This window comes from Peromyscus maniculatus, chromosome 5, assembly GCF_049852395.1.
Source record: "Peromyscus maniculatus bairdii isolate BWxNUB_F1_BW_parent chromosome 5, HU_Pman_BW_mat_3.1, whole genome shotgun sequence".
Taxonomy (NCBI): domain Eukaryota; kingdom Metazoa; phylum Chordata; class Mammalia; order Rodentia; family Cricetidae; genus Peromyscus; species Peromyscus maniculatus.
The window spans coordinates 104,097,120-104,109,848 of NC_134856.1; the positions used below are offsets into that span (position 1 = coordinate 104,097,120).

The window sequence follows — 12,729 nt, forward strand, 5'->3', positions numbered from 1 at the left end:
ATTGAAACACAGGCTCTGTCCTGTCTTATGGTGCACACTGAATGCCAGATCCCTTGTGGAGGACCAGCCACACCTTACGTCCTGTCGAGCATACCTTTCCAAAGCCGATCAACGAACGATCAATGAACGTGTTACAGCCCCACAGAAGGGTGGGGCATAGCTTACTACTTAGTTACTTACTGTAAGTTACTGCCTTATATATCCTGACACCTTCACTGACCCGTTAACTCAAAGCCCCTTTCTAAAGGCAGAGTCCTCTTTTCTCAAGCCAGAAATATGCAGAATCTCCTTTGTTTCCTGGGTTGCTGTTGGGTCTCCCTTTCCAGCTTCTCTCCATGAAAGTGGCTGCTATTACAAGACCCGATATCCCTGAAATCTTTCCCACTAGTGACTCCCAGGTCACACCAACTTTCGGGTCAAGTCTACTGAATCCAGAATATTTATTATTAAACACACTAATACTTAAGTTTTACCTTTTCAGCAAACTTCAGAGCACATGTATTCTTTATGGTGATCACTCACCTAGCTTTGTAAGCTATTAATTGTGTCAGACTGAGGACTTTATCCCCCTCACTTCCAGACAGGCCCTGAGCAAGAATCTCTACCCCTGAGTTCCTACTCGGAGCAGTAGGATTTGCAAATATTGGGAGGAATTAAAAAAATCTGTACTAATCTAAACTTCATCATTCACTTCACACACACACACACACACACACACACCCAGGTAGTGAGAAGAACACACAAAAGAGAAAGCAAGGGAGGGATTGAACATGACTACTCTGTTGGAAATTAGATAATAAGTTCAAGAGACTAATGAAAATGAAGCAGTTTTTAATATACAATTCTGTGTAGAGAAAAGACAAAATTGGTTCTCTGTGTAGGCTTGTCTAACCCGGAACTCACTCTAGACAAGACTTGCCTCAAACTCCACCTGACTTTGCCTCGAGATCTGTCTTCCTTTGCCTCCTGAGTGCTGGGATTAAAGGCAAGGCTGCTGACATCAACCACTGGCTAAGACTTTATTATTTAAAAAAAAAAAAAATTCAGCTTTTTCTTTCTTTTTAAAAAATACTTATTTTTTATGTGAGTGCTCTGTCTGCATGTACACCTGCATGCCAGAAGAGGGCATCAGATAAAATTACAGATCTTTGTGAGCCACCATGTAACTGCTGGGTATTGAATCAGGTCCTCTGGAAGGGCAGCCCACTACTCCTAACCGCTGAGCCACCTCACCAGACCAAGACTGGTTTTTAAAGTGCCTCTTATCAGGAGAATCTCCTGTTCAGGCCTTGCCCTCTTCCCAAACTCCCCATCCTAAAAATTGAGGGCAGAGCTTTAAGCAATGAATAATGAGACTTAGACTGCTCCCTTCTCTGTGCTCAGTAATGCAGCAGATTGCCTGTAACTTTCCATCTCTCAGAATTCTGAGATAAAGCCTGTGCCAGCTAGCTCCTGCATAATTTTGATAAGTGCTTCTGACACTGAAAATGGACCCTAATTTATTTATTACACTGGTGAGTACGGCTACTGGGAAGCAGCTTTGTTCCTTCAGAGCTAACCTCTCCATCCTTTGTAGACTACTTGGCACACTTCACTTAACAAACCATCTTCTTCCAATTTGTTTTTGATCAAATGACACCTTCAATGAAGTCTAAAATACCAGTCGCCATTAACCTCTTTAAAACTTACCTGTTCTGCATTTTCTTCCTGGGACATCTACCATCCGACATCCCACACCTTCGTCTCACCAGCTGGAAGAAATTTCCATGGGGATAATTTCCTAAGCTTCATTACCCAGGCCTATCCTCAAAAACGTACTGTGAACACTGGACCGAGTTCACCAGTGCGGGACTTGAAAGTCTACTTTTAACAGATGACAGAGAAAGAAAAATTTAAGAATCCTGTCATTTGTTGAAGGTTAACTAGACCTGTCAAGTGTGAGGCTGTTCTAAAAACTGGGCATGATGGTGGACGTCCCAAATATCTTTGGCCTAGGATGCAGTTGCACAAGCCTTAATGTCAGTACTCCGGGGGCAGAGGCAGGTGGAGCAGCTTGATCTACAATGTGAGTTCATTAAAAAAACAAAACAAACAAAACACAAAACCAAGCACTGTTTAAAGAAAAAAACCAAGGAAACCGTTTCAAAATCCAAACGGACTCCTAGAAAAACAAAAAACCGTTAAACGTATTTGAATACTTGCGCCTCACCCAGACAAACATGTTGACACTGGATGGCAGATCATGTAATTAGTGGGAATCAGCTCTTAAGAGCCTGACTACTGTACCCTAAGTTAGATAAAAAGGTTGTCTGCCATTTTCAAGTCAATTTTTAGGTTTACATGCAACAGCTTCTTTCTTAGACTGTATGTGTGGCTCTGAAAAGAGCCTTTGGGGGAGAGGACTACCTAAAGCTGCTCATTTGGCCTTGTGGTGGCTCTCGGTCTTCTTGGGCAGCAGCACCGCCTGGATGTTGGGCAGGACGCCGCCCTGCGCGATGGTGACGCGGCCCAGCAGCTTGTTGAGCTCCTCGTCGTTGCGGATGGCCAGCTGCAGGTGGCGCGGGATGATGCGCGTCTTCTTGTTGTCGCGGGCCGCGTTGCCCGCCAGCTCCAGGATCTCGGCCGTCAGGTACTCCAGCACGGCCGCCAGGTAGACCGGGGCGCCGGCGCCCACCCGCTCCGAGTAGTTGCCCTTGCGGAGCAGCCGGTGCACGCGGCCCACGGGGAACTGCAGGCCGGCCCGGGACGAGCGGGTCTTGGCCTTGGCGCGAGCCTTGCCGCCCTGCTTGCCGCGTCCAGACATAGTGAACACCTTGAACAACTGAAGGTTACGGGACAAAACCAAGCCAACCCCTTTGGCTTTTATAGTCAAGCCACGGCGCGAAAAAGGAGACGCGTCATTGGTTGATAGACTGAGTTCATTGTAACCAATAGAAACGCAGCTTGGGGATGTTTTTGAATTCTTATTGGGTAACAACAGACTCAGCCTTTTCTGAGTGACCACTAACAAGACACAGGGCACTTCACTCTATTTGCATACGAAGCTCTAGATAAGGAGTACGCACGTGTGGCTTGCCTTGGATTTTCCGTTGGCGTTTCGTTCCTTTTGTTGTCCATCATGCCTGAGCCCGCGAAGTCTGCTCCCGCCCCGAAGAAGGGTTCCAAGAAGGCCGTGACCAAGGCCCAGAAGAAGGACGGCAAGAAGCGCAAGCGCAGCCGCAAGGAGAGCTACTCGGTGTACGTGTACAAGGTGCTGAAGCAGGTGCACCCCGACACGGGCATCTCGTCCAAGGCCATGGGCATCATGAACTCGTTCGTCAACGACATCTTCGAGCGCATCGCGGGCGAGGCGTCGCGCCTGGCGCACTACAACAAGCGCTCGACCATCACGTCCCGGGAGATCCAGACGGCCGTGCGTCTGCTGCTGCCCGGGGAGCTGGCCAAGCACGCCGTGTCCGAGGGCACCAAGGCTGTCACCAAGTACACCAGCGCCAAGTAAACTTTCCGGGCGAGTGTTAACACCCAAAGGCTCTTTTAAGAGCCACCAAGTTGTCCGTATTAGAGCTGCAAACACGAACAAGTTCTAGAGTAAGGCTCTTGAACTGTTCTACACGGAGGTCCCGGTACCAGGTGTAGAGCATAAGTACCTAAGGATGATGCCAAGAACCTGTCTCATTGGGGCAGCCCAGTTTTGTGTCCTGAGAAGCCACAAAGACTCAGTTTAAAAGTAATATGAACTTTGGGCGAAAGGAAGTACTAGAGCTTTAAGCGGTATTGTTTCCTGGCCTAGTTAGTTATTTCGAAGTAGAGGCCAAGGCTGAAGGTGTAAATTGAGCTGTTAAGAGTGCTTGACATGCAGGAAAACCTGGGCTTAATCCCCATCACTGCGTAAACCTGGCCTGGTGGGTGGGACACATCTGTAATGTTAGTGTTCTGGTAGTGGAAGTAGGATCGGAATTTCAAGGTCACGCGATGCTGGTGGCGCAGGCCTTTAATCAAGGCCAGCCTGGGCTACCAAGTGAGTTTCAGGAAAGGCGCAAAGCTACACAGGAGGGTCTCGTGATAAAACCGAGGCTAGTTTCTGAAGGAAAACAATTTAAAAGGGTCGCTGGTGGTTCACACCTTTAATCCCAGCATTGGCGAGGCTCAGGCAGGTAGATCTGAGTTCAAGGCCAGCCTGGGCTACACAGCGAAACCCTGAGTCCGGAAAACAAAACCAAAAATGATTTAATTACGAAAATATGTATACATTTTTTTGCCATTCGGTTTTCTAAGGTTTGAGGGTACAGCTACTGAGCGTACAGAATGAACTGATACCTGGTCAGACTGGAAAATTTCAACATACAGAACTTGTTTTTTATTCATCCAAGTCTTTACTAGAGGTTTGCCTGTTACGTTAATTTTTTTTTTTTGGTTTTTTGAGACAGGGTTTCTTTGTGTAGCTTTGCACCTTTCCTGGAACTCACTTGGTAGCCCAGGCTGGCCTGGAACTCACAGAGATCCGCCTTCCTCTGCCTCCCGAGTGCTGGGATTAAAGGCCTGCGCAACCAACGCCCAGCATGTTAATATTTTTTAAAACATATCAAATGATTTTTAACACTTACTGAGTGCTTATCAACATGCCAGGTACATATATATACTTGTATTATATGAACCCATTTAATCTTTACACCGGCCTGTGAGGTAGATATTACTATGTATATTTTTTTTTAATGCCAGAAGCAATCTAGAAGGATATAAAGGAAATTATTTTCAATTAAAAGAGCAAAGGCAGAGGCAGTTGGAGAAGAGATCTATCCCAAGTAAGCGGTGATGATGTTTCCCAACCAGTACAAATTTCTCTTCTCTGCCCCTTCACTTTTAATGATAGCAAAGTCTTTCTAACCCTTAAGCAGATCTCAAGTAGGTGATGGGACAAAACAGCAGTTCAGTACAACGGCCTATTTCAGTTTCATGGAAAGGAATGAGAAACCTAAGAGAATTACTTTTATGTTTCTGCAATAAGCATTCTAGCTTTCCACTATACAGAATCTTTTTTTAAAAAGACAGATTCTTGCTATGTAGCGCTGACTGACCTGGCATTCATTGTGTAGCAAACTCTAGGCTCCTGCCTCAGTCATTTGAGATTTTGGATTATAAACCTGTGCCACCTCGTCCAGCATCTGATACAAAGGACTTTTTTTTAGAATGATGATGAATTTCACCTTCAGGTTTATTTGATTAGTATTGGATTAAGCGTTTAGCTTCTGAATTCTTAATGGGATACCGCTGTTTATTCACTCTAGGTTGGCGAGGCAGTTTTTGAAAATATATCATCTTGATTTTACGAAGTTTATTTGGTTCTCTGGAGCTGTGAAAAGACACTGTCTTGATAGAAAACCTGGGTGGAGTTAGGTCTTAGCTTTTAGGCCACCACTTTTCCCTTTCATTTGGATCCCATTTTGTTCCTCTGGAGAGAACAGAATAACAGCTGGAATGAATCGTTAATATCCATGTTCTTTCATAGACAGCAAAACTGCTGCACAGACAGACCTTAAATAATTCTGCATATATATATTATATATACTTTTATGTATATAATATTTCCTTCCTCTTCAGCCATATATTAGTCCCACTTAACTTTGGCTAAAATGAGATTTTAATTGTATTTTATAATCAAATTATTAAAAAGTTGAATTTGCTAGACCGGCCTCCCCTAAAAGAATTCATTTTGTAAACTGGGTGGTGGTAGCAAATGCCTTTAATCCCAGCATTTGGGAGACAGGGGCGGGTGGATCTCTGAGGTCCGGGCTAGCCTGGTCTACAGAGTGAGTTTCAGGACAGCCAGGGCTGCACAGAGAAACCCTGTCTCTGGGGGAAATCAATTCATTTTGTAACAAGCAGTTTATACCTTAGGATAACTGTGGCTGTGCTCTGGCTTCCTCAGGTAACATTTGGACCGGCCAGTCACCTTCAGCCTTCATCCTGTGCAGTTTCACTTCAAATGCTCTAATGGCAGCCGACTACAGGATGTTTGAAGCTATTTGGAATTTTATTGCTCCACACAGTTCTAAAGGACCTTTCCCTCTCTGTTCCTCTTTTCTTAGATAATGAGGTTATAAGGTGGGTCTGGAGGTGTATTAGCTGGAATTACAACCCAATGAAATGAAAGTGGAAGACTCCAGGGTTCCAAAAAGTTAGGACCCCACCCCCAACACACACACACACACACACACACACACACACACACACACACACACACACTTTTTTTTAAACTGTAAATAAAGTTTCTGGTGAGATTTCCTAGAAAACTGCAAATTTCATACCTTGGATGGGAGAAAGGTCTTCAGTGAAAGTCGATAAATTGAAATTCTTTTCTGATTAAGGGTTTTTACTCCAGAGTGAGGAACTCTTTTTCCATTCCCACATCCCTATAATTTTCCATTTCCCTGTCCTGCCTCAACCTCAGATAGTAATTGAACAGAGACTTTTTACTCTGTCTTTAGGAATATAATAGGAGAAAAATGAAATCTGTTCATTCTCCCAGGATTTTCTGTGCATTATTCCTGTATTTGCATCTAAAAGCATAAACCCAGTTTGCTATATTAAATTTACTGCTCAAGAGAATACAGCATAGTTTCCATTTAGTTATCAAGTACATTTTTAACAAGGTAAAAAAAGGGACATTAATTTTAAAATGTTCTATATGATCCACTATATAAAAAATAGTTTCAGTATATAAAACTTTAAGTAGACCCTGTTTTTAAGTGTTTGAGATCCAGTATCTATATTATACTTTTACAGTACATCACATTTCTTTGTCTGTATTTCAGTTATCTTACTTTTATTGTTTGAGACCAGGTCTCACTGTGTATCTTGTGATGGCCTTGCCTTTGAGTTACTGAGATCTGCTTGCCTCTGAGGGGTTAAAAGTGAAAGCCTGTTTCATTTGTTTTGAGTTCTTATCCAAGAAGATTCAGAGTAGATTACATACCTAAATGGTGCTAAGCATAATATTAATCTGATCATTGAATGCATTGATTAACTCTAAGTGGAAAATAACTAAAGCAAAACACAATTAAGCATTCACTTCCTCGGTTACATGCTGTGTTGCTGGTGTTTAAAAAGCCACTATGGCACTGGAGGCTGCGAGCTAAGCGCTGCTTGGCGGGCCTCGGCGGCCGGGCGCACTGTCCCAGCCGAGCGAAGATGGTGGCCGGGACAGCGCCATCGCCGCGGGCGTGTGCGGGGCCCTCTTCATCTGGGACTGCATCTACTTTGACCGCAAAAGACAGAGTGACCCCGACTTCAAAAACAGGCTTCGAGGATGAAGAAAGAAACAAACTTGCTAGGGAGAGAGCTGGGCTCTCCAAGTTACCAGACTTAAAGGATGCTGAAGCTGTTCAGAAATTCTTCCTTGAGGACAGCTTGGTGACGAGTTGTTAGCACAAGGTGAATACAAGAAGGGTGTGGACCACCTGACGCACGCAGTCGCTGTGTGTGGACAGCCTCAGTCGGCAGCTGCGAGTGTGACAGCAAACAACCACCACCAGTGTCCAGATGCTTCTGACCAAGCTTCCAACCATTAGTCAGAGAACTGTGAGTGCTCAGAGCTTGGCTGAAGATGATGTGGAATGAGCCAGATATCAACACGATAAAATCTCAGCTAAAAATGATGTCACCATTAGCTCGGAAGCTGATCGGCTCTGGGGAGTAAGGGCAAATACGCTTGTCAGGAGCTGTCCTGCACTGAAGTCTACCAAGTGAGTGTGCATTTTGAGTAGATCCTTTGACTATTTTTTTTCCAGTGAAAAGTATTTTGATAGAACTTTTCATGGTATAAATACACTGAGTTAACCAAAATATCATGGATTTTGTTCATTCTTAAGACATGCAATTCAAATGTAAATACAGTAAAGTATTAGGTAAAAACTCACAGTGATGAATTTTAAAACATTGGAAGAGACTACGGAGGATAGTTGAATAATGCCCATTTTTAAAGGCTCTAGTACATTTTACCGTAAGTCATCAAATTGGATAGAAACTTGTTTGTGAAAACAGCATTAAAATTTTGCAGACTGTTTCTTTCTGTTTACTTTTGGACATGTGAAGTGTGTTGTTAGCGATCCCGTTCCTTCCCCGTGTTTCCTAAAAGCTTCAGTCTGCATCAGTGGCTTAATGTCCTCTGCGGACTAACCCCTAGTATTTCAAGCACCTGGCCTCGGAAAGCACCAGGATTACACCTGGGTGGGCCTCGCCTGCTGTCTGCTCACTCTGCTCTCTATAGGCTGAGAGGACCAGACTGTTCAGCGTGCAGTTTTAAATGGTTCTGTTGGGTGTCTTTAGGTCCATCTCCAGCTGATGGCATTGCACTTGTTTGCATTCTGAATTTGCATGTTTACCTGAATGGTATTTCTAAATTAAACCTCTAAATTGGGGGGGGGGGGGAAGCCAGTCATGCCAGGAGTAGTGACATATAGCTTAAAATCCCTGTACTTGGGAGACAGATGCAGGAGGATCTTTGTAAGTTTGAGACCAGTCTGGTCTACAAAGAGTTCCAGGACAGCCAGGGCTACACAGAGAAACCCTCTCTCAAACAAAACAAAATCAAACAACAAAAAGCCATACGTGCCTAGTATTATTTGACACTCAAAGAGCAGGAGTGAATAGAAATGTCTTTCTCATGTCAACCCTGAAAGATTTAACAAAACAAAACCGATTTCAATTGTCTCAATAATTGCCAGTTTTTCCTTTCTCCATTCCAGGACTACCACTATGAACTCTTTGATGATTTATGTTATTGTTAATTAAGGATTAATATGACACACAGGTATGGCAGTATTCAAGCCCCTATGATCTCAACCATTCTTTTTTTTTTTTTCCGAGTCAGGGTTTCTCTGTGTAGCCCTGGCTGTCCGAGAGAACTCAACTCTGTAAAGCAGGTTGACCTTGAACTCAAGACCTTCTCCTGCCTCTGCGAGCTAAAGGCGTGTAGCACCATGGCCTGGTGAATTTTTTTTTTTTCTTTTTGTAATTCCAGCTACTCTGGAGGCAGATGCAAGACTAACTTTTAGGCCGGCCTGGAAAAAGGGAATGCGCTGGTCTATGCAAAATACAGCCCCTCCCCCGCCCCGCAAATCACAACCAAACCAGCTGAATTAAATAACACGGTATACTTGCAATTACTTTAAATTGTGTACATACCATGGGCTGTTTAATTCACAAATCATTTTACAGGTATCATCTTTAATTCTACCTTGCAACAACTTGGAGAACCCAAATTTTCAGTCATGCATTACCTGTTAAGGGGAGACCAGGTTATGTCTCCTTTAACCCAGTCATTCTGATTGCTACTTCAGAAAAGTCTGCCTCAGACGAAATAAAACTTAAAACCGAGGCCTGCATCTGAGTGTGCGCGTACACACCTAAATGTCGATTGCAAAAACCTTTCGGACCTCCAAACACAGCCCAGTGGTTGTGGGGAGGCCGCGGGATTCCTGAAGCAGCGCCAGTTCCTGTAGAGCTGCAGTGCCCCAGGACAGAGGAACGTTACTTTGAAAGGGTTAATTAATCTTCACAAAGCTTCCTAAGAGGTAGGTTACCGGGCAAGGAAAATAACACTGGAAACCGGTTTAGCTCCTTTGTAGAACGTGTGGTGGCCCTAAAAAGGGCCTTTATGCAAATAAAAGACGATGCAAACCCCTGGCTGACTCAGCCGCCGAAGCCGTAGAGCGTGCGTCCCTGGCGCTTGAGCGCGTAGACCACGTCCATGGCCGTGACGGTCTTGCGCTTGGCGTGCTCCGTGTAGGTGACGGCGTCGCGGATCACGTTCTCCAGGAAGACCTTCAGCACCCCGCGGGTCTCCTCGTAGATGAGGCCGGAGATGCGCTTGACGCCGCCGCGCCGGGCCAGGCGGCGGATGGCGGGCTTGGTGATGCCCTGGATGTTGTCGCGCAGGACTTTGCGGTGGCGCTTGGCGCCGCCCTTGCCCAGGCCCTTCCCGCCTTTGCCGCGACCAGACATGTTGACAAAGAAGAGAGCAGCTGCCGAAAAGCAAACTGACGGCTTCCAGGGAAAGCAGTTCTGTCTTATAGGGAACGTGCGGACCGGAGTGAAAGCAGGAAGCGCCAGGCGGAAGTGCCTGCGGAAGGGGGAGGGGCTCCCAGCCGCGCAGGAATTCAGCGGCTTTCAATTCTGTTTTACTTCATTTAAGAGCAAAGTCTGTGTCCCACCATTTTATTCCTGCTCCACCCTTCCTAAGTAATTTAACAGTCTAGGACATACATGGGAAGGAAGGAAGCAAATCCCGTTCTCTCTCCCCATTTACGCTTTCCTTTTTAGCACTTTATAGGACGATGCTGTTTAACTTGGAATACCTTTTAATGAACCAAACAGTAAACTAATGAGACAGTTATGAATCGTGCCTGTGAAATGTTTTCGTATGGGAGCCATTTAAACTGCGGTCATTACTGGTTTTCGCTCTTGTTTTGAGACCGTTTCCTTAGTGTGTCTGACGTGATTCATCGTTGTGCAGACCAGGCTAGTCTCCAACTCCAGATCTGCCTGACTCTGCCTCCCGAATGCTAGGGTTAAACGTTTGCAGCACAACACATGGTTTAATACTTAAGTCGGACAGAGTTGGGAATAATTCAAGCACAGGAAAGTGAAACGAAATTACATTTGCGGTAACAGATCATAAATGCTGAAGGAATTCCAGCTAGAAGTTTCAAAGAAACCAGATTTTCGATTTTATCGTGTATTTAACCTGTTCCCCGCCACCCTACATCCCCCGCAAGCCAGGGCTTCTCTCTTTCTGGCTGTTCTGGATCTCGCTCTGTAGCCCAGGCTGGCCCCCAACGCAGAGCTCCACCTGCCTCTGCCTCCCACGGGCGGGGATTACAGGGGCATAAGCCACCACTGCCTGGAGTGGCTCTCCGAGTCCAGGCATACACTTCACACGGGACGGGGGGTGGCCTCACAGCCCAGCAGGGGGAAAGTGGCCCCGCTGGCGGACGTGGACATGACCATGCACTCATAAAAGAGAGCACAACGGGTGTTTTGTTTTGGCGTTGTTATGTTCCATCCGATTGACAGAGGTAAATGCTACGTCTCTGTTAGGAAATGTAGGTGGCCCTGAAAAGAGCCTTTGGCTTAGCTATTTGTTTTCAGTGACTTATTTTCCCTTGGCCTTGTGGTGGCTCTCGGTCTTCTTGGGCAGCAGCACCGCCTGGATGTTGGGCAGGACGCCGCCCTGCGCGATGGTGACGCGGCCCAGCAGCTTGTTGAGCTCCTCGTCGTTGCGGATGGCCAGCTGCAGGTGGCGCGGGATGATGCGCGTCTTCTTGTTGTCGCGGGCCGCGTTGCCCGCCAGCTCCAGGATCTCGGCCGTCAGGTACTCCAGCACGGCCGCCAGGTAGACCGGGGCGCCGGCGCCCACCCGCTCCGAGTAGTTGCCCTTGCGGAGCAGCCGGTGCACGCGGCCCACGGGGAACTGCAGGCCGGCCCGGGACGAGCGGGTCTTGGCCTTGGCGCGAGCCTTGCCGCCCTGCTTGCCGCGTCCAGACATGGTGAAGTCTCAGTAGCCGTTAGCAACTGGATGGACCAGGACTGCCAGAGCTTGGGCCTTATAGTCTTCTCTGGGCGCGAAAAAGAACCCGTGCGATTGGCTGACTTCTGCCTTTCATTTAGACCAATGAGAAGCGTTGGTGTCGATCTGTATTTCAATTGGACAAACTCCAGTTGACGTCACCGAAATATCACTCAATCAAAAGTGTGCTTTTTCATGCCTTATTTAAATAACACCCTTATAAAAGGGCAAAGCCCAGAGGCCTGAGCGTTGAGTTCCAGTTGTGTCTCTCTCATCATGCCTGAGCCCGCGAAGTCCGCTCCCGCCCCGAAGAAGGGCTCCAAGAAGGCCGTGACCAAGGCCCAGAAGAAGGACGGCAAGAAGCGCAAGCGCAGCCGCAAGGAGAGCTACTCGGTGTACGTGTACAAGGTGCTGAAGCAGGTGCACCCCGACACGGGCATCTCGTCCAAGGCCATGGGCATCATGAACTCGTTCGTCAACGACATCTTCGAGCGCATCGCGGGCGAGGCGTCGCGCCTGGCGCACTACAACAAGCGCTCGACCATCACGTCCCGGGAGATCCAGACGGCCGTGCGCCTGCTGCTGCCCGGGGAGCTGGCCAAGCACGCCGTGTCCGAGGGCACCAAGGCCGTCACCAAGTACACCAGCTCCAAGTGAGCGGCGGACCTCACTGCAACCCAAAGGCTCTTTTCAGAGCCACCCACTTCTTCGGCAAGAGAGCTGTGCTTGTCTGCTGCCCAGTTTAATCTTTAAGTTGTAGAGCAGAATCTACCAGTTCGGTATCTGCGTATTGGGATGCAAGGATACTAATTTTGCTGCATTTACGGAATTGATTAGAAATAGACTGGGTTTCCTTATTTCTTTGTCCTCACCTTGGTTGGTCCCAGGTGTGTCCCTCTGCATCCAGAAACGCAGTAGTACTTTATTCCCAAGAGGTTATGTTTGTATTAACCTTAGACGGAATACACGAGACTAAAGAATTTTAAAATAAGTGCTATTAAGGTTTTTGTGTCACGTTAGACTGCTCAACGTCCAGCAGTAGCGCCCCAAATGTCTGATACCTGGTTTACTCAGGATAAAGGTTCGGATCGGCTTCGGAAGCTGTACTTGCGGCTCTGTCGTCCCGAATACACACAGCTCCGTCACAAGGTGCGGAAGTTCGA

At 46.7% G+C, this 12,729-nt stretch overlaps 5 protein-coding genes and 1 pseudogene across 5 annotated transcripts; 3 read left to right on the forward strand and 3 right to left on the reverse strand.

Moving 5' to 3' along the window:
• Positions 1-718: 718 nt before the first annotated feature.
• LOC102928637 (histone H2A type 1-H) lies at positions 719-2,820 on the reverse strand. The gene has a single exon (XM_076573009.1). It carries the CDS (start codon positions 2,801-2,803, stop codon positions 2,417-2,419), a length of 387 nt encoding a protein of 128 aa, XP_076429124.1. The 5' UTR covers positions 2,804-2,820; the 3' UTR covers positions 719-2,416.
• Positions 2,821-3,098: 278 nt separating this feature from the next.
• On the forward strand, positions 3,099-3,514 carry LOC102928348 (histone H2B type 1-K). The gene has a single exon (XM_006988853.3). The coding sequence runs from the start codon at positions 3,119-3,121 to the stop codon at positions 3,497-3,499; it is 381 nt and encodes a 126-aa protein (XP_006988915.1). The 5' UTR covers positions 3,099-3,118; the 3' UTR covers positions 3,500-3,514.
• A 1,105-nt stretch (positions 3,515-4,619) lies between these two features.
• Positions 4,620-7,967, forward strand: LOC102920033 (mitochondrial import receptor subunit TOM20 homolog pseudogene; annotated as a pseudogene).
• Positions 7,968-9,165: 1,198 nt separating this feature from the next.
• On the reverse strand, positions 9,166-10,002 carry LOC143266723 (histone H4). Its single transcript, XM_076573011.1, has one exon. The coding sequence runs from the start codon at positions 10,000-10,002 to the stop codon at positions 9,691-9,693; it is 312 nt and encodes a 103-aa protein (XP_076429126.1). The 3' UTR covers positions 9,166-9,690.
• On the reverse strand, positions 9,166-11,545 carry LOC102928052 (histone H2A type 1-B). Its single transcript, XM_006988852.4, has one exon. The coding sequence runs from the start codon at positions 11,543-11,545 to the stop codon at positions 11,153-11,155; it is 393 nt and encodes a 130-aa protein (XP_006988914.2). The 3' UTR covers positions 9,166-11,152.
• Positions 11,546-11,842: 297 nt separating this feature from the next.
• On the forward strand, positions 11,843-12,729 carry LOC102927452 (histone H2B type 1-C/E/F/G/I). The gene has a single exon (XM_006988850.4). The coding sequence runs from the start codon at positions 11,843-11,845 to the stop codon at positions 12,221-12,223; it is 381 nt and encodes a 126-aa protein (XP_006988912.1). The 3' UTR covers positions 12,224-12,729.